At 32.6% G+C, this 21,458-nt stretch overlaps 2 protein-coding genes across 6 annotated transcripts; both read right to left on the bottom strand.

Annotated features, from left to right (window-relative positions):
* Positions 1–361: 361 nt before the first annotated feature.
* LOC108340549 (vacuolar fusion protein MON1 homolog) lies at positions 362–8,479 on the bottom strand. Of its 5 annotated transcripts, none has more exons than XR_001833223.2 (16): positions 8,022–8,478; positions 7,851–7,930; positions 6,930–7,001; positions 6,723–6,762; positions 6,179–6,280; positions 5,895–6,016; positions 5,673–5,805; positions 5,512–5,603; positions 4,912–4,993; positions 4,523–4,587; positions 4,144–4,434; positions 3,919–4,010; positions 3,387–3,451; positions 2,617–2,736; positions 1,377–1,542; positions 362–1,205 (listed from the first exon to the last, which is right to left on the bottom strand). XR_001833223.2 is itself a non-coding variant. In XM_017578010.2 (15 exons), the coding sequence occupies exons 1-14, from the start codon at positions 8,313–8,315 to the stop codon at positions 2,641–2,643; spliced, it is 1,626 nt and encodes a 541-aa protein (XP_017433499.1). In that variant the 5' UTR covers positions 8,316–8,478; the 3' UTR covers positions 1,560–2,389; positions 2,617–2,640. The 5 variants fall into 5 exon arrangements, 3 of the variants coding, with proteins under 3 accessions (XP_017433499.1, XP_017433498.1, XP_052733738.1); XR_008248895.1 differs by lacking the exons at positions 362–1,205; positions 1,377–1,542 and adding exons at positions 1,560–2,242; positions 2,336–2,389; XM_017578010.2 differs by lacking the exons at positions 362–1,205; positions 1,377–1,542 and adding an exon at positions 1,560–2,389.
* Positions 8,480–12,621: 4,142 nt separating this feature from the next.
* LOC108339888 (uncharacterized) lies at positions 12,622–13,523 on the bottom strand. Its single transcript, XM_017577111.2, has one exon. The coding sequence runs from the start codon at positions 13,361–13,363 to the stop codon at positions 12,851–12,853; it is 513 nt and encodes a 170-aa protein (XP_017432600.1). The 5' UTR covers positions 13,364–13,523; the 3' UTR covers positions 12,622–12,850.
* Between the last annotated feature and the right edge of the window lie 7,935 nt (positions 13,524–21,458).

Genomic DNA, 21,458 nt, shown 5'->3' on the forward strand with positions numbered 1-21,458 from the left:
ATACAATTCAAAAGTAACTTTTTTTCTAAAAAAAATACTTCTGAGATGCAAATCTGAGTGAAAAAATAACTTTGAAATTATACCATTCAAAATTAAAAAAATGTCCCCCAAATTAAGTTATTTTTCTTAAAAAACTAACTTCCAAATTACACAGTCTAGAAGTAATTATTTGACTTCCAAAGTATGGAATCCAATAATTTTTTTTTTTAATTTTCAAATTATACAATCTAAAAAAATTTCTTCAAAAAGAAATATATGGTTTTCTAGTTACACAATCTACAAATCACTATTAGTTCTTTTAGTTTTCCGATTACACACTGCCAAAGTGGAAAAAAAAAACTTTTATAGGTTGTACTATCCAAAAAGGGATGATGGAAAAAAAAATATGGAATGCAGGAAGAAAGCTATAAAAGTGCAGGAAGAAACTAACGATGGCTCAACATTTAACCCAGTGACATTTTTTTTTCTTAAGTTGGAAAAACACTTTCATTATTATAATCACTTCTGGACCTTAACTTTGGAAAATTGACCAATTAAACTTAAAAATCATAATACAATACTAAAATAAGATAAATAAAATTAGGTTTAAACCCTCATTTGCTCTTCGTATTTGTGTATCAATCTCAAGTGAATCCTTGTATTTTTTTTCGGCCTAAATCGAGTCTATAAACTTGTAAAAATGAGTCAATTAAGCCCTCTCCGTTAAGTTATCACTGACGCCGTCTAACTGTAATGACGTGGTGCACACTTAAAATGATGATGTGTCAGTATTATATTACGTGAAATTTTTTAGGTAAAGCTAGCCGCCGCAACAGTGTCATTCCCCACCATCCTCGCCGCCACGGCCAACCACCATGCTCATCTCGTTGGACAACCATCCTCCATCACACGCCACCACCCACACAATGAATCAGGCCAGTGCGTATCCTTCTTTTGTCGCCAATGTCGCGAGCGACGCAACATCCACCATAAACACCCAGAATCGCAAGCAACCTTATCGCTCCACCATGAACCACGAGCGCTGCCATCACCACAGCATCACCGCCACCAAACCCTAGCACAGTGTCGCCATCACCTCGTGCAACCATCACCTCCTCGTGCAGTTCACCTGCAACCCAAATCGCAGCCTTCATCACCATCACAGAATCACGAAGAACCCTAAAACCTCAACCTCTCCAATCTCTACGCGCTGCCTCCATTCAAACCTGCAATCAAGACAACACAAAAGATCCAGGAAAAGCCCCAAATCAAAACCCTAAGTCGCGATCTTCAATTCGCATATCAATTCGCCCAAAACCAAGCAAGGACACGAAACGCACAAAAGGGTCGATGTATCTCAAGCCAAATGGCAAGAACACACAATTAAAGAACCCCACCTGAAATTCTCTTAGTAGGTTAATGTCGACCCAGCTCCACAGCCCCAATGGCAAGAACAGAAGAAGCCCAAAGAAAGTAAAGGAACCCCACTTTCTAAAAGTCCATTCTTTTTTCTTTTTGTCACCCAAATACTTCTTGATCCGATTAACACAGTGGTGTCTGCAACTGCAAAGAAAGGGAACTGAGATTATAAGGTAAAAGAAGAAGTCACAAGGGAAAGTGGTTGCGAGAGATTTCTTCGCAATGGAAGAAAGGGATGTGTGTTCTTCTCAGCAACAATGAGAGAGACAGAGAGAGATACGAAAATATTATTTGAGGACCAAAAGAGAGTGAATTTGCTTTGAAGAAATAAGGACAAAGGGTTTTCGTTAGTGAAACAAATAGTATGAAAAATGGGTTATTGTTGAAGATTGTGCAACGACGGTGATGGGTGGCGGCTGGAGAAGAGGCCGCCACGGCTTGTGGGCGATTTTGGGAGGGTTTCCGGTGGCAGTAGAAAAAGTATAAAAATTTAACACACGTAGAATTGTTGATTGTACAACACGTCACCCATTCAATTTAATATACAATGTCACACCATATAAAAAAAATACAGCTCAACACAATTAGACGGCGTCAGTGATAACTTAACAGAGAGGACTTAATTGCCTCTTTTTTACAAGTTTATGGACCCGATTGAGACCGGAAAAAAAAGAGAACCCACTTGAGATTGACACACAAATACGAGGACCAAATGAGGGTTTAAACCAAAAAATTAACAAGACAAAAACCTCTTTCTTGAGTTCGGAGTCCATACATGCACATTAAAAAGAATACTCCGAACGTTCAAGCTGAGTCCGACTTCCATTCTTTCTGTTGTTTCAAACTAAATCACAAGCAAGATTGTTTCGATACAAGATTAAAACAAATCGAAATTAAATATAGAAACGTCCAAAAGGAAAGCTTGCAATTGCAGAACCTTTTATGGTATCTGTTCTATCGGCTGCCTCCACCAAATACTTCGTTCACATTACTAGAAGCGCAAAAATCAGTTAAACGTCTTTTATAGATGTAAGGTATCAACTCTAAGAAAAGACTGAGAAAAGAACGAAGACTTTAGGGCTAACACTCCGCAAATTCTTAATATAATGATTGTGCACAGACCATCTCTTTTTCTATTGTTCTATAAGAAATAATTAAGCAAAAGGAATATTAAAAAGAATAAACTGCAGGAATTTTATTGAATAAAATTTACCGTACATGTTTACAGCATTTGCAAGGAAATCACCATGAAAAGGGGCTAGCTCCTAGCAAAAATATTTCATTTTCCACATCTTTTATCCACTGACAAACATGGTTGCACGTCTTGATTGCCAAGGCCTACATAAATAATCATATAGAGAACAAAAAAAATGAAAAGCAAGCCATCCAGAGCGGCACAAAAATAAATGCAATTTGTAACATTTGATAATTGTTGACTGCTTGTTTCTTTCTGTTGAACATAAAGTACAGAAAATGCTTTTTCCAAGTCATAGGTCCAGCTTTCACAAAAAAATATTTCTTCCCCCTTCGCCTGCTCTTTTTACTCTTTCCCCAAACAATGAACCAAATAACTTCAAGAAAAAATATAAAAATCCCAACTATTAAAGCAAAGACCAAGTAGACATGACAGTAACTGGTAAAAAGCTATCTAGTGCCATAAGAAAACTAATTAAGGAATAAAAAGTCATTTTTTTTTATTAAAAAGTTTTATTAAAGCATTTTCACTATGATTTCCAATGCATCCCCGAAAGAAAATTTCAATAAAAAACTTCATTTATTGATTCCTTCCTTAACCAGTGTCCTCATTGAATTGGTTAACAAGACCCATATACGTAGTGCTAGATTCCAAACATAAAATATTTTGCGTCAAGTCTTCATTGGAAGTCAATTACGAATCTATACCTAGGCACTTAAAGATAACATAGGAGATGGGACATTCACAATGATTAAAAGCCAATCAAGATATCAGAAACAAACAAAAAATGTACCTTGTCTGCAAGGGGATCAAAGGCAGCATAGAGCTCAAAATCCTGTGTCACCCAACAGAGAAGAACTGCCAAAAAAACAAAAATGAGTTTCATTCTGTCTTTAATTAGCATGAGTCATAAAGAAGAAAACTAACAATCTTAAACTTTTTTTTTTCCAACACAGATTCATTAAATAATTTACACAAATCTAAAGTACCACCTCATAGTGAACATTTCCATATATGATAAAATTCTTTCTAAAAGTACCAGACCTTCAAAGCTTATCGTTGAGAAAAGCCACAAAACATGAATTTGTACCGTCCACCCCCCCCCCCCCCACCCCCCCACCCCCCCCCACCCCCCCCCCCCCACCCCCCCCAACCCCCCCCCCCCCCCCCCCCCCACCCCCCCACCACCCAATTTCTCCATGGTTTCATGCACGACCAATCACAAATTTCATTTAAAAAAAGTTACATCAACTCATGACTGCATAATAAAAATACTAAACATTTCAGGCAAAAAACCAAACACACTATAGGGTGTGATTTATTACCGTAGTTTTCATCTCTTCTGAATTGAGTTTTGTGTGGCCCAATTCCTTTATCATGCATGGATGCAAAAAGTTTCTCGTAAGCTCTATACAGTCTGCATCAATGAAGAGAAGTTATCCTTCTAACAAGAATAGATATTCATAAAGAAAATGAAAAAAAAAATAAAGCAAAAAATCCATAGAAATGAAAGGCATGGGAAGTGAATAGGTGGCTTTAACATTTCATACCTTTTTTGCAGCTGAGGCGTATTGATTGATGGTGGGAACTCCGAGGAGACATACTGGTCAAGATATATACTGCGGTATATGAAATGCCACAACCCAGCAGGACCCCCAATGCCAGAATTAGCTTCCCTAAATCTGTCAGGAGAATCTGATGGAAGCATGTGCTGGCCCAAATGAGATGATCCAGAATGAGATATAGGTGGCAGATCTTCAACATGCATTCCCCCGTTTAACAAGGATCTCTGAACTTCACTAAGGACACATGACTTCAAAAGAACATTTTCAACACGAATCCTACAGAGATGGAAGGTAAATTTCTGAACCATGCAAAAGATAACTACCATGAAACATGATTGATTTTAAAGTCTAAACCATTATTTACCTGCAATCTTTAAGATGATAAAATGCATCAGAATTAGTGGATAGTAACACCAAGTATGTGTCAGCCTGTCACATAAATATAAAGCTCGGTCACAAATGTTCCATTTCCAAAATATAAGGGGTCTATGGTTTGAGAAAATGCTTTTAATTTTCACTTTTAATTACAAAGTACCACCTTGTTTTCACTTTGTTTCTTGTTTCCAAAAGTTTGTATAGGAAATGGAGAAAGCAATTCTCTTTCATGTTTCTTAAACAAATCTTTGAAAACATATAATAAAATAAAACAATGGCACTATTTTATGAAGTTAAAAGTGAAAACAAAAAAAACATATTTTCTCAAATCAAACGGGGCCATTAAATGTTCCAATAATGTATTACAATCGGACTCACATCGAAGTAATGGATATATGAATACAAAAATGCTGAAGGGTTATATCTTGGCAAGCAAATTGGAGAAAATGATTCTGATGTCCTGCAAAATTTAATCCCCAGAAATAGAATTACAAGGAATGGATGTTTTGACAATGCTATAAATAAAATAACTTAGAATGAAGCTTGAAGTGCCATAACATTTTCACTTCATCTAAAATGCGAGTTCATTGTATAACACAACAATATTCAAAATTCCTTATTTTCAGATGCTATAGGACGAACTCTACATGTAAATTTAAGTAAATTTCTCGAAGGTCCAGGAACTCCATGCTAAAACATATCTAACTTAATTGGTTAATTAAATCAGTATGTGGTTAATAAATACCACATTTGATACTCTTTGAACATCCTTATTTATCACCATTAGAGTGGTTTTCATAAAACATAATTCACCTATAATTATCTCTAAAGGGAAACATCAGAATGTTTACAACTTCTATCACCAAAATGAACAATTAGTTAAAGCTCTAATTAATAAGAGTAAATTATACAATCAAACCATCTCTGAGAATTAAAGCATTTGATAAATAAATCTGTTTCCAGGACAATTCCACTTGCCTGAAGGATTCAGATGCCATGACAAAGTTGGCCAAAAGCAGTATATCATCTGGATGAAGGGAAGCTTTCTGAGCACCAACGAGACTGATTACCTGCATTCAACCTTAAAATTATTATTTTAAGTCAGTGTGAAATAGACAAAATCAAGCATACAGTCAAACCTTGTGCCTGCACATCAGTATTGCAAACAGAACACCCGAATCAGCAACATCTTGCAAAATAGCTCCTGCAGCTTGCCTTGTTGCATATGCAAGAGGGAGACAAGTATAGGCATGAAGAAATGTAGCTGGGTTCCTAAATGACCAGACAAATAAAAACATTTACTACAAAAATACAGAATAAAAAATTGGAAAACTGAGCATGCCAACAACAGAAAAACAAACCAGCTGAAAGAGTGTATTAGAGAAGAGAAGACAATTTCTGTTCCACCAAGCAAGGGTGTCATATCAAACTTTGGGTTCTTCTCAAAACATCTATTTATTGATTTTGTTAGTATAACAAGCATCTGCACATATATGAAAAACAGGGAAGTATCATATAACGTCACAACACAAGGTGTTCACTTGAATGTTCAAAAAATGTAATAGAAATTTGAGAAACATAGAAACATGCATAATGAGCAAGCAAATGGATCCGGAAACTTTTACAGTCCAACTTGATTATATACCTGGCCATAAATTAGCTCTAACTGCCCCCTTAATGAAGCGTAAGGTTCTTCTGTGGAGCTGATGCAGACTAAGTAAATTGGTCCTTTCACTAGAAAAATCACCTACACCATGATTTCAAAGTAGAGATTTACATCACGGAATAATGGCAAAATTCCTGCAAGAGACATAACAGAAAAACAAGATTCTTATATAAACACTATTTATATAAAAGATGGGCAGCTCACTCACAAAAGGAGACATTTTAAAGCTACACAAGGACAACGATATGACAACCATACTACCCAAGTTCCTATCATAGCATTGCTCCTGTGCTACTGACAACCATATGAATAGCTCTTTTCGAGACACCGACAACTAGTTTTGATACCAATTAATAAGTTTGTTGGATTGAGGGCAAGAACCAAACACTTACAATATGATTTTGCTTAACATATTCTTTGTTAGGGGTCAAGGACAAGGAGCTGGTTTCCCATTGGTTAATCCTCAGATGAAACATACCATTCAAGCACAAAAAAATGAAGAGATAAAAAAGCATGATCGCACCTGATGCCTTCCAGCCCTCACCAATTTGACAGAGTCGCCCCTAAAAACAGAAATCGAAGGGTTCATGGGAAATTATATTCAAATACACATTAAAGGAATACATGTAGTTAACTGAAACCAGAAACAGTCGCAATACCCGTACTCAACAAAGGAAAACACATCAAAGGAATACTTCTAGTTAACTGAAAACAGAATCATTCACAATACCCGTTCTCAACAAAGGAAATGATTGCTTGCAAAGTTGCTGAAAACCCTGCAAGTCTGTGTTCATCTCCATACCTAGAAGTAAAGTAGTAATAAGTGTAAAAACAAAAACAGCACAAGAGTAAGACTAGAAAGTCAATTTGGTTTGTAACATCTATCAAAACAGCAAATTCATTCAATGACTTCGACAACATCAATCAATTTTATCTGCGATCATTAATAGTTTGGGTTCAGAAATTACCAAAACTGGTCTGCAAAATCCCAAATTTCATAACCAGTAGTTATTGTGATCCCTAACGTTAAAGATCAAATTAACTTATGCACACAAACGAGAGAAACTATTAGTGGTTCCAGACCATTAAGGTCTCTACTAATATCAATATGACACAAATACATGTACGCAGAAATTTATTAGGATAATGGACACGTAATAGTATGATACAACCTCATAGTTTCTCCGCCAATGGAAGACTAAATTGACAAATAGTTGTCAAAATTAAATCAATAGACAATTAATAAAGTGAACGAAGAACTCGATTAGTTTTCACAATGTCAAACGGCTAAATTGATAGGTAGGGTCCACTTAGAAAAAAAAAATCCATATGCACCTATGGGAGAAAAAAATAAGAAGGAAAACTTGAAGACAATTTCTCTGTTCTAACCTATACATGAACAGATTTATAGGAGTTGTTTCCAAACAAGTTCTCTAAAATACATTGTTTAACTTAACTTTAGCTTATGGGGAAATTTTTCTCTGTTCATGAAAAAGTTCTCTCCAGGCAGACCCAAAATCATACACTAAACTCACTTTTTGTAACTTAAATTCAAAGGATCAACCTGACCAGCGCACAAAATGAATGTTCTACCTTACCTTGAAAATACCAATGCAAATTGAGGCCCGGAAAAAGTAGAACAAACACTAACCTGGAATATATAGGTTTGCCGGAATGACTGAGAACGAAAAAATGTTTCTTCCTCTTCCTCCATGATATAGAGCCATCATCCTGCACTATAATCAATAAGCAGACAGAACACGGCACTTATAGGCATCGATCATCAGAGAGTTAGTGCGCGAAGCAAAACCAACGCACATACCTCATCGAAGTGCCGTTTGCCGGGAATCCACGAGGCGTGGGAATCGGAAATCGAGATTCTGTCCATATGAATCGTCGTGTCCTCTTCTATTTCTTCGTGCTCAATTTCGAATTGCGAACCGGTGGTTGCGCTGGTGCTGCCTCCTTCGCCGACGTACCCGCTGCTACCGGGGCTGGATGGAGCTTCCTCCGAAGCGGGTTCGACGGAAGCCCTAATCTCTCCATCGGACTCTGTTTCGTTGTCGTTCATAGTTATGATTTTAGAGAGAGAGTGTGTGTCTGTTGGCGAAGACATAGAGAGAGAGGGTTGGGGTTTTGAAGCAAAATGTTGTTGCGCTGCCAGTCGCTGCTTGTCTCGGCTGGGTCTGACAGGTAGCTGGGTGCAGTCAGCGGACGTTCGCGAACACCACGACTCACCAGCTCAGATTGGCGGGCCGGGCTGGGATAACACACTTTCTCACTCAGGCCCAATGCTTTTGGGCACCATATACTTACAAAACGATTTTGGCAGTTTCTTCATGAAACTCCATAACATTCTACCTCTACCAAGGTATACTACCAAGGTATAGTGTTTTTCTCCATTTTATCATTTTCAGATTGTACAAAAGTTTTTTCTTTTATTTATGTTAATCCAGAAGTTAAAAATGGCTTTTTAATTGTATAATCTAGAAATTAAAAATAAATTTTAAGTTTTTTTGAAGTTGCTACGTCCATAAATGTCATTATGTTACGTGATCAATTAATTTGTTTTATGAATTATTTTTTATATAATGTTTTCTATAAATGTGATTTGTTGTTATCATGTTAATTGTTTTGTATGACCTTTACATTGTTTTAATCCATTTTATCATTTTTAGATTGTACAAAAGTTTTTTTTTATTTATGTTAATTCAAAAGTTAGAAATGGCTTTCTAAATGTATAATCTAAAAATTAAAAATAAATTTTAAACTTTTTGAAGTTGTTACATCCATAAATGTTATTTTTATATTGTTATATGATTATTAATTTGTTTTCTGAATGGTCTTTTATATACATTTTTTTTATGATTGTAATTTGTTTTTATTAAGGTAACAGTGAAACTGTTTGGACATTTAATCGTTAAGTCACATGAAATCAAGTGAGTTACTCGTGATCGAGCGGTTATGAAAATGGAACAAGTATGACATAACAACTTAAAATAATGCGTGATTACTTCCAATTGGACAATATTAAGTCGTTACTAATAAAGGATTCACACTAAAATCTATGATACAAGTAAAAGGTAAGAGGTAGGTGATTTTGTATTTACTTGCATCACTGATGCTTAAGAGTTAAATCTTTAGTAACTTTTGGCATATGTACATTCTACAGGTAATCTAAAATAAACATAAACGTAAAAACAAACAATTAGACTTCTTGGACCCCTTTGTAACCTAAAACGTTAAATAATTGATATTGACTCTGCACCTTAAACACTAAACATCCACTTTGTTTTGTGGTTGTTTTGGTAGTCAAATTTTTAATGAAAATATAATATTAATAAGTTAATATACTATTATTCCTTTTGGATAACTATACTGATATTATATATAATACGATATCTCCTTATATATGTAATATATTAATATATTATTATTCCTTTTGGATAACTATAATGATATTACATATAATCCAATATTGAATATCTATTATGAAATGTAGAGTTGAATGGGGTTTTACTATTAAATAAAATATTAAATATTCAATTATAATTTAAGTGTATTTTTTCATCAATAACAAATAAAAATGTTATAATTAAAGTCATTCCATAATTGTAATTATAAAACGTTTTAATTTATTTTAAATTTGTAAAAATTATTTATTTTTATGCGTTGGAATAGAGTTTTTAATTATTTGTTTTTATAACATGTAAAATTATTAGCAATTATTTTATTTGAATTTGAATTCTTTATTTTAATTGACTAAATTATCATATATAATATTTGAAACAATTATATAATAAAGTATATTTTATTAAGAGAATATATAAATAGATTAAATATGTTTTTACAGTAATAATATTATTATTTAAATTTATAAAATAGAATACATGTACGGGTACAGTAGATACAGTTCAGTATTTGTATGAGGGTAAAGTTAGCAATGATGGGCGTTGAAGAAGTAAAAGGTATTGCCTCGGAGGCCCAATTATTTCCCTCGGTAACTTTCCATACTTACCATCGGGTGGTTAAAGCCTGAAACTGATGAAGCACGTTTATTTCGATTGGAGCATCAAGTCTATTTATGTTTAAAATTTATTTTAAAAATATACTAAAAATACACAGAAAAAAAAATAGTAAAATAAGAATGTTTGTCATCTTAGAGTCCATATATACTTGTATGGTATACGGTATGGACCGTTCGGTCCATTCATTCAGGATCGTTCGATCCATCCGCTACTTCAACAATGTTAAACTCTAAATGAGCCAACGTTCAAATTATTATTGAGCCAATAGTCTAATAAACGATAAAATAATCAAATATATCTGATTAGAGATATTTGATAAAACTGTTTATAAGTAACTAACTCAATCACCAGGTAAATTTATTTTTATTTGGTCTATTAAATACTTATAAATACAATGACAAGGCCAAAGGCTATGTACGTTCAATACACACTCTACGAGACTCAAATATTCAACTGTGATAAACAATTCATTAAACCGCTCCTAAGTTGAGCGTTAGAGTGCCTTTTGTAGGTACCTCCCCCCGTCAAGAATACAACAAGCGGAGCAGGCGACAACCGAGCGATCCAGACGGACAACGAGCAGTTCAGAAGCAAGGAAGACACGACAGAAAGGTTAGTCTCTCGGTCCTGAACTAATCCCTACCGAAACAATACTTATATTTTATAAGTGACATTTTGGTACATAGAATAATATAAGTGTTTCGGTAGGAATTTGTGTGGGACCGAGAGACTAACCTTTCTGACGTATCCTCCTTGCTTCCGAACGCCTGGATCGTCTGGACCGCTCGCCTTGATTGTCAGAACCGATCGCATCTAGTCTGGATCGCTCGCTTGTCGATTGCTCCGCTCGATTGTCACCGACTCTGATCGGTTGTACTCTTGACCAGAGGGGGAGGTACCTGCAAAATGTGCTCCGACGGTTAACTTAGGAGCGGTTTAATGAACTGTTGTTACAGTTGAGTATTTGGGTCTCATAGAGTGTGAGTTGAACGTACCTGACTTTTGGCCCTGTCATTGTATTTATAATTGTTTCATAGACTAAATAAAAACAAACTTACCTGGAGATTCGGTTAGTTACTCATAAATGACTTATCAATATCTCTAATGAGATATCTTTGATTATTTTATCGTCTGCTGGACTGTTGGGCCAATAATAACTTGAAAGTTGACCCAGACCCAACATTGTTGGTGTGACAGATGGATCGAAAGACCCTGAATGGATGGACCGAACGACCCTGAGTAAATGGACTGAAGGGTCCATAGTGTATACCATACAATAAGTTTATTTGTTTCATTAAAATTCGACGTAATAATGAAACATTGGAATCCTATATATAATTATATCATGACTAAAATTCAAGATTAAAAAAAAAAGTTTTACTAGTAAAAGTGTTATCATTAAATTGAGAATATAATATTCTAACATGAAAGGTTTTCAAATACAATTATAAAAAAGCTTAACGAAAGTGAAAAGAAACAAAGAATAGCAAAAAGAAAATGAAGTTAATAATCGGGGCTATTATGAAATAGTATAAGCTTGACAAGAGCACATTTGGATGTCTAGTTCAATAATGATGGAATTACATTTTTGCATTAATATCTTGTTTAATAATGTTAAATCAATTTGTATTGTTTTGTCTTGATGGAGTTGGATTGATTAAATTCATTTGTTTTGTTGCATTCAAATCACACCTACTTTTCTTCAATATTATTTGGTAAAGAGAATCGTGAAGGAGAGATCGTTCCACGTTTGGACATTTTAGTGAATTAAAACCATAAAAGGACCTCCATCTTTCGGAATTATTTTTGGGGCTACTTTTCGCATTTCTCTTTCTAATCACAATTGTAGGGTAGCTATCACCCTCGCCTTATGTATTGATATTTGACGAGTGAATTTATCAGCGTTATTTTAATTATTCTAATAATTATAGTCGAAAAAAAATAAGTCATTCTACCATGTATTATGTGAATGAAATATATTTTAATGAATAGATATTTTAATTAACACCAATGTTTAGGGTTTTTTGTTTGAAACTTCAATTTTTCACAATCAGTTTCTTTTTTATTTCTTGAAGTAAAGTTGAAAGCGGTAGCTATGAATGGATATTTGATGATTAGTCCCCACTAAGTTTGTGGTGTAGAATAATAGAGCGTTGGTCCAATGGTCCCAACCCTAAACGGCTAAAACAAGCCATTTCAAAACCCTAATCCCACCACCAATCACCCAACAAGCTTACCCTACTTTCCTTTTCAGCTCCTATCATGGCTCCACCACCTCCAACTCCCACTCACCCATTTAGATTTTTCATCAACACAACACCGTCCATCAAACGCACCCATTAACGATCACCCAGAAACAAAAACTCAACCTAATTATCACACCACCATGAATCATGATCAAATGAACAAGAACATTTATATATTTCTTAAGGGTACGTGTAATTTTACATAAGTTAAAAACTCAGGTTTCGAATTAAGAATATCAGAAACCTCTTATAATCAATCACCTCGTACACGTGAACTTAACCACCAGAATTAACACAAAAAAAACTGTCAATTACAGTGACGAAAGTAGAACAGGAAAAAGACGATGAAGATTCTGTCTTCTGTTTTCTCAGTTTTCTCAGTCTTGGAAACCGGTTTTGGCCCAAATGGCGTTTCGGAGCGTACTCAGATCCCTTCCCTTCAGGGTTCTCCCTAAACCTTCATGCACGGAGAAAGAAGCAACCCTAGTTCTCGCCAGAAACTCGTGCGGTGGCACTCTCCCGCTCCGTTCAAATTCATCATAACCCTCGTTGTGATCGTCGTCGTACTCGTTGTCCTCGTCGTCGTCGTGGTTGTTGTTGTTTCTTTTCGCGTACTCGTTGCCGAGGATCTTGGACCAGTCGGGGATGTTGATGGGCACTGACGCCGCGGCGGCGGTGGTGGAGGAAGTGGGGTTTTTCTTGGCGGAGCCGCGGCCGTGAAGCGATCTGCTGAACTCGAACGAGTTAGCCCGGCCCGAGTTGTAAATCTCGGACTCGTCGAATTCGAAGGCGAATTCGGAATCCATGGTTAGCGATAGAGAGTCTCTGTTGGAAGCGACGGGGAGAAAACGGTGGCTTCGTGAAGTGAAATAGTTCTTTCTGCTCGCCATTGTTTACATGCAGAGGTCGCGGTGCTTTTATAACGTTGTTGGTTTTGTTTTTGTTACGTGAGTGAATGGAACTGTGGAAGAAGGTTCTGTTGTTTTTGTTGTTGCTTGTTTTTTTTTTCTCTTCCTCCAATGTTGTTGTTTATTATGGTTCGCTTGATGTGCTTTTATAAAGGGTTTGTTGCTATCTACTTCCCTTTTCTTTAAGAACAGGTGTTGCAAACTAAATCTCAATTTTCATTATTATTTTTGGATAAGAATAAGGAAAGAGAGAGAAATTAGAAACCGGTATATAAATCCTGTTATTCTTGTTGTCTCGTTTGGAGTTAGTAATAATAAAGAGAAATGGTGCGTTACATTCTGGATAAGGTTCCATCTCCTTCGTCTTTTCTTTCTCGGGTTTCTTTCTCAGTCATTTGTGAGAAACTACCAAGCACCACCCACCCAACAAAATAACATACTCGTTTTTAACTTTTTTTTATGCTTCGTTATGTTATCCCATCCATGCTTCAAGTTATGGTGCATTAATTAAGAAGCATACTTATAATATTTTAAATTTCATAAAGAATATTATCTATCTTTTAGTATTTTTTTTTCTCTCATTTGGAGTGTTTCTTTTCTATATAAATATTTTTAGTCAGCACGTGCTAATATCTTATATTTATAAAATTAGAGCTGTCAAAACGGGTCACCCGGCTCGATCCGACCTGGTCCACCATGGATTGGTCACTTAGTGAGCCAACCCAACCCGGTTCATTTATTAGCGAGTAAGAAAAACTCGAAACCGGCTCGACCCACCACGGGTTGGCTCACTGGCTCACTTTATTACAATTTTTTTTTAAAATAAAAAGAAATTACAAATTTTTTATAATACAAATCTAAACAAATTTCACTCCCAAATTTGACTCCCAAATGGGTGTTTAATTAATTTTGAAAATAAGGAACTTAAATAATTTTTTCAAGAAAAAAAAATAATAAATATTTTTTTATAAAATTAAAATTAAATTTTAATAAAATAAAATTAGGTAAGTGGGTTGGTGGGCCAACCCGGCCCACCACGGGTTCAATCCGTATGAGCCGGATTTAAACGAGCGGGGTTGAAATCTGACCTGCATAAAAAAAATACAATTTTTTCTAACCCAACCCGACTCAAACCCGTGGTGGACTGGGTTGGCTCGCGGGTTGTAACCCATTTTGACAGCTCTATATAAAATAATATATAAATATACATATTCGTTATTGAAAAACAATGCCTTTTTTTAAATCAATAATAGAAACTTTAGACACTTTAGTGTTTTTGATTATAAGGTTGAGATTTAACATTTAGAGAGCCTTTTAATAGTATAAAATTATATTTTACTTTAAGTTTTTTTTTTGTAATTGTTTGTTGATGTTAAAGTCAGTTTAACGTTTGACCGTTCATATATTAATGGTACAATAAAACTTATTTTATATTTCTAAATTTTATAGTGAATTTGTGATTAGCAACCATCTAATTACGATCCAATAGTTAATAATCATATTTTACCTTTATATTGTTTAATATTTGTGTTAATTATCTTCGTCATTGAATGTAATTAAAGAAAAATTTAAACAATGATATGATTGGTTGAGCAGAAGATATCTACCCAATTTATTTGATGAATAAAGGTTTCAATTATTGTTACATCATATCTAATGTTTATAATACATTAATCAGAATCATATCTACAAATTTTGTGCATGAAAAAAATTAAAGAGAAAAGAATACTTTAAAGTACTAAATTTTAATTCATTAACTATAACTATTATTATTATTGTTATTGTTTCTTTGTGATAATTGATTCCAATTGTTGATTAAAGATAATAACTAATCAAACAATTATAAACAAGTATTGGTTTCTGATAATAAAAAAAAAGGAAATATATTTGTTTTTACCTTTTTTATAATATTCAAATAAAAATATGTGATGATTTGGGATGGTGGGTGATCGACTTAATGAATATATATTCTTTGTTGGTTGTATTGTATGGAACTTAGCTACACCACTCAATCAACTTACATAGACTCGCTTGGCAAACACAAGTTAATTTACCACAAAAGGAGTATACTAAATTTACAAAAAAGGATTTTCAATAGCACTTAATTGAAACATTAGTATCAATTCCGGTTCCACTGATTGAGGTTAATCCAAATAAATAAATAAATTTATATTTTTTTAATATAAAGTTTAAATTATGGTTTCGATTTTTAAATTTTAGTATAGTTAATCAAAACTTCAATCCAAATAAGCATACAGTGCATTAGTAAAAATAAAAAGATTAATTATTTACAATAGAGCAAATCAACATTGACTTCCATTTAAAAATTCTTATATTTAATATTCAATTATATCTGGAAACAATTTATTAATACATAACAAAGAAAAAGGAAACAAAAAGTTGGTTGGTTGTGTGAGAAAGAGGACAAATGCGATTATGCGATATATTTAAACGCGTTTGTGTAGATATGTGAAGGACACGTGGCGTGAAATGATTTGGAGATAGAGTAAGGAGCATGCTGGCACATGATGTAGGACCTCCCCTCTTATCATCTAATTCATTTTCCACCTCTGGCCCTAAAGTATAGCTTGTGATTGTTTTGGAGGGATTTGGATGACTAGATTTTAAGGGGAAATAGAGCTTAAAGTTGGGATAGTTTAGATTAAGAAAAAGAAAGATGAGAAATGTAGGAAAATATGGAAAAAGTTTATGAAAATTAGTAACTAATGTTATAATAGATTAAAAAAAGATTTTAATTAATAAAAATTTAGTATTTTATTTTTGTATATAAAAATAATTTAAATTAAATTGTAAATGATATTATAATGAATGGGAGTGATTATTTAAAATGAAAAATAATATTGATAAAAATATATTAAATTAAAAGATAGTTTTTATAAATTAAGATGAAATAAAATGTTAAGGATTAATTTAAATAAAATTAAGTAATAATTTGATTTTATGAAATTATTTTAAATTGATATGTGGCTGTTTAAAATTAATATAAATTAAATGAGAGTAATTTTGTTATATATATATATATTGATGAAAAAAGTTTAAATGAATTATGGAAAAGCATATGCATGTCATGCACAGTGGAAAAGCTAAAAAAACATACACAATGGAAAATTTAAAAAGCATTAAAAAAATGATAATTATGTTTGAAATGAATTTACTTTCCACTCAAATCTTCTCTTTCTAACAAATGGAATGACTATCACTTCAATTTTTTCAAATTCATTTTTGCAAATCTTCTCATATTAGCTTATTCAAATATATAACAGTCACCTACATATCTATTCTCTCTTATACTAAATAGATAAAAACAAATAGAGACTTACAGCTTGATTTGAATATAGGAAAATAAAGTTTCAACATAAATAAAAAAGAGTGAATTCTTTTTTGAAGATTTAAATACTTGAACAATGAGGTCAAAACAATCATCAATATTGTGTTCAAGGAGTTTTCTAAACTTTTATGGTTATTATCAAATTAATTTTTTTGTTCAGTACCAAGTTATGTTTACTGTTACAATTATGGGATCTTAACGTAGAAATTTTGGACACTAATTAGTGTTTTTTTCAGTTAAAACTTATGCCATGTTAGAGTATAGTAGCCAAATTTTCATACTATAGTTTAATTATTTAGTATAATCCGACTTTATTATGGCTTAGGACTGGATCTTTTTAATCATAAAGGTAACATTTTAAAATTTGGTTAATCCATCATGTTTTTGTTGGAATGGGACGAGGAAAACGCCTGCTACTTCCGCTTGGGAATGCTCCGCCTTCGCCGATCGGTCCTCCTTACTCCGGTCTCCTGGATCTTCCTCTCTCAATGCCAAAATGGGGGTGACCTGCAGGAAACACTCTGACGCTCAAGTCAGAATTTATCTCCACTAAGTCTAGTCAAAATCAGAAATCAGACCTTCTTAATCAATTGTTATTTATAGGATTTCAAGGAATATCATCAATTAATTTACCTCTTAACGACGATCAATGCCAACCTTAACTGCTCTACAGTGACCGTTACATCATTAATTATGCATTCATTGACATTCAAAGGTTATCTCCAGCAAACGGCTGGAGAGTTCACGAGTATTATTCTAGTGTCCGACCGGAAATGATTGGCTTACATCGCCCCTGCGTGTCCGGTCGGTTTAACCTCAGTAGTAACACTTCCATCATACTTGTATGACCGATCGGTTGTCGGTCTAACCTCAGTAGTAACACTTCCATCGTCCTTGGCCGATCGGTCTAACCTACTCAATAGTAACTCAAACATGTTCGGTCGGTCCAACATGCTCGGTTATAACACATCATATAAGAATATATCAACCCTTATTATAACATTCTATAACTTATATTAGCTTCAACACTTGTATTATCTGGAAATATGTGTTCAAGAAGTAATGTGAAAAGTATATTATATAATGTAGATTTAAGTATATTATATAATGTAGATTTAGTTAATAGCGTGTATATATATATATATATATATATATATATATATATATATATATATTTGTTGTTATAGAACAAAACTTAAAAACTACATTTTTCATACTTTTGAACGGTCTGTGAATTAGTTAAAGATTACAGAACTAATTAAGTGAAGTATAACATTTTAATTCGATAAGTTTTAGTAAAGAATCATTTCATTGATTTAAGTTAGGAAGAGATTCCCCCTGTGCTTCCTATATCATAATTATTTTCCGCTGACAAAATAAAAAGTAAGGACGAGATTGAGGAAAATATTAAAATGTGTGCATTTCAGGCAAAATAAATCAATACAAATACAAATTTAATTAATTCTCAAAATAAAATAAAATCATGTATCATCTAAAAAATCTAAAAGAATAAATTCACACGTCATTCAAATTAAATAGACCAAAACACTTTCTTCCAAGTTATTTGAAATCTGATAAGCAAGACACAATGGTTTGTTAATCATGTCGTGTCTTGTCAGATTATGTTTGATTTTCACGTATATAAATAAACCTACAACTGTATAATCCCTAATAGTTGAATTTTTTTTCAGCATTTTTCCTTTAGGCGTAATTTTGAGGTACATGTTCTGTGAATGAGAATCAAATTCACTTATATCATTAATAAGTCCCAATTGTTATTCGTATATTCACAAACACTTTTTTTTTTAATTATGTATAGGTTAAATTATTTTATATTTAAATTAAAAAAAATTATAATTAAACATTTTATACAAGAGAGTTTCTATCATTATAGCAAATTTAGTTTAAAAATAAGTTCATTCATTTTTCTTACTATTAAAAATAACGTAAAAAAATGTTATGTACATATATATTTTCATTAAATATCACTATGCATTCAGGACTAATGTTATATCTTTCTATGAAATCTATATTTCATTAATTATCTTTCTTATTAAGTGAAATGAATAAAAATAAATGTTTTATGGGAAAATATTAAATATGTATTACTTTTTACTTACTATTTTTTCATAAAGTATCCATAGAAACAATATAAAAACTATCAATAATTATCTATTCTTATATATAAAGGAGATTTCTCTTTTAACTGTCCACAGTTATTTTTTAAATTTATTCTTTAAATACAAGTTTAAAAAAAAATTAAAATATTTATTTTATTAATTTTACCGTTTTTCTAAATTTGATCCTTTTTTTTTCAATTTGATAATTTTTTAAAATTTAACCATTTTTTTAATTATAAAACTACATAAAAAATAAATAAATAAATTTTTAAAATAAAATTATAAAAAGCTTTATATTTAATTTTATAATTATGATAATAAAAATAAAAATAATTTTATTATTTTTATTATCATAAAAAAAATATAAACACACGTGTTTTTACTAATTATTTATAGTGATGTTTTACTAGCTTATTTAGTAGTATAAATAACATTGTTGATTGAGATTAAACTTAAAATACAAATTTGATAATCCAATATTTATTACTCCAAATGACAAATAATCCAATTGAATATATTTTTGTATTATTCAACTTTATTCTCTTCAATCTTAAATTAAATATTATAAATACATACCTATAAAGAGAGTTATCTCTTTTCGTGTTCACGACGTTTGTTTTTCAAATTTATCTTGAAATAATTTTTTAAAATTAAAATAATTAATTTATTAATTTTGTCGTTTTTTTAAATTTAACCGTGTTTTGTTTTTCAATTTAAACATTCTTAAATAATTAAAAAAAATTTAATTATTAAACTATCTATAAAATAAAGAAAAATTATTTACAATAAAGTTATAAAAAATATTTTATAATAATAAAATAATAATAATTTATTATTTTTATTATATAACACTAATTACTATTAAAGAAGATACACACAAAACCTTTTTCACTCTTACTTATTATTCAAAAGTTTTCACTTGAACATAAAGAATATTTTTTAGGTGAACTTTCATTCAAAACTCTTTACTCACGAAGAAAAACTTAACTTTTGAAAATCCACTAACTAATTATGGGAACTTAAATCTTTTCTAATATCTGTCTATGAGAATTCACCTTTCGTCAGTGTGTATATAAAATATCAATTAACATCCTTAATAGCTACTAGAATTAATTATAAGGATCGTGATATTCCAACCATAAAATTTTAACATATTTTTAACAACATTAGGTGTCAGTAGTGCATTGGTCCAATTTTTTTTCTTTTATTTCTGAAATTGTGACATCGAAATTGATGAGAGCTTCAGAAAATTTGGAATTCCAAATATACCCCTTGCCCTATTTCATTAGAAATCACCGTTCTCTTTCTTCCTTCTCGTTCATCATCTTCGTTCTAGCTCTCTCTTTTGGTTTTCGGTCTCCCTCTTCCTTGTGGTTGTCGCTCTTCCTTGTTGTTCTCCTTCTACGTTTTTGTTACATCTCTTCGTTTTGGTCAATGTCGTCCTCTTTGTTGAGTGTATTGTGCAAAATGGCAAGTTCCGGTAACCATGGTCTTTCGACGAGCAAGGTAAATGCATTCTTCCTTCATTTTGTACATTGCGTTTTCGATTTGGATTTTGGGTTTTCCTTGTTAAATTTTTGTTGTTTTTGTTTTAGGGCTTTTATGTTTTGGTTATTTTGTTTGTTGTTGATGCAGTTGAGGGTTAGTCACTCCTTTTTAACAAAGTATATTTCTACTTTGAACGAGCATTTGACAGAGGAGCACCGGTCACTGATTGCGGAGATGGTGGACAAAGTGTTTTATGTGAAGAACCATCCATGAACATTGGATTTTTTTTCCCCGGGAGGCATGTCCACCAATCCACCTCCAATGAAGACTTACGTGAGGATAGGGTCACGAAGGCGTTACAAGAGCAGAGTGCTTAGGACTCCTTACACTCGATTTCTTAGAATAAAATATGAGTGATATTTGTATAGATTTCTTAAGAGAAAGTAATACAAAATTGTACATAGATGAACAAATGTTTGTAATTTGGAATATATTTTGTTCAATGTTAAGAGAAAGTAATACAAAATTGTACATATTATTAATGTTAATTGAATTTCCTTTGTTATTGTCATTCTGAAATATGGTTTTGTTTGAATTGTTAATGAATAAAGTGGCCACTTTGATTAGTACTGATATATTTGATGGAGGAATGAAACAATGCTTGTGACATGATGAAGTTAGGTGAAGTCCTGGAACTTTTGCACCAAAAAACACGGTTGTAATCGATTACAACTCATTGGTAAACGATTACACGAACAAAATCTAGGATTTGTACAGAAACTTGTACTGTAGGAGTCAGCTGTGCTAACCTAGGTGACCATAGTCAAAATTTTTAATTTTTTGGCATAAATCAACTGGTTTTCAGTTGATTTTAGTGTTTGAGTGTGAGTATAGGCTGTAAAGTCATGTTTGGGCACCCCATGATTGAGGAAATGAACAATGTTTATGAGATGAACAACTTAGATGAAGTCTTGAAACTTCTGCACCAAAAAACACGGTTGTAATCGATTACAACTCATTGGTAAACGATTACACGAACAAAATCCAGGATTTGTACAGAAACTTGTACTGCAGGAGTCAGCTGTGCTAACCTACGTGACCATAGTCAAAATTTTTAATT

Source organism: Vigna angularis, chromosome 5 (assembly GCF_016808095.1).
Source record: "Vigna angularis cultivar LongXiaoDou No.4 chromosome 5, ASM1680809v1, whole genome shotgun sequence".
Classification (NCBI taxonomy): domain Eukaryota; kingdom Viridiplantae; phylum Streptophyta; class Magnoliopsida; order Fabales; family Fabaceae; genus Vigna; species Vigna angularis.

Coding starts and splice junctions, on each gene's coding strand:
- LOC108339888 (XM_017577111.2), bottom strand. CDS start 13,363: ATGGCGAGCAGAAAGAACTATTTCACTTCACGAAGCCACCGTTTTCTC.
- LOC108340549 (XM_017578010.2), bottom strand. CDS start 8,315: ATGTCTTCGCCAACAGACACACACTCTCTCTCTAAAATCATAACTATG. Junction 5,806..5,894: donor CTAATACACTCTTTCAGCTG/GTTTGTTTTTCT, acceptor CTGGTCATTTAG/GAACCCAGCTACATTTCTTC. Junction 4,588..4,911: donor CATATATCCATTACTTCGAT/GTGAGTCCGATT, acceptor TTTATGTGACAG/GCTGACACATACTTGGTGTT.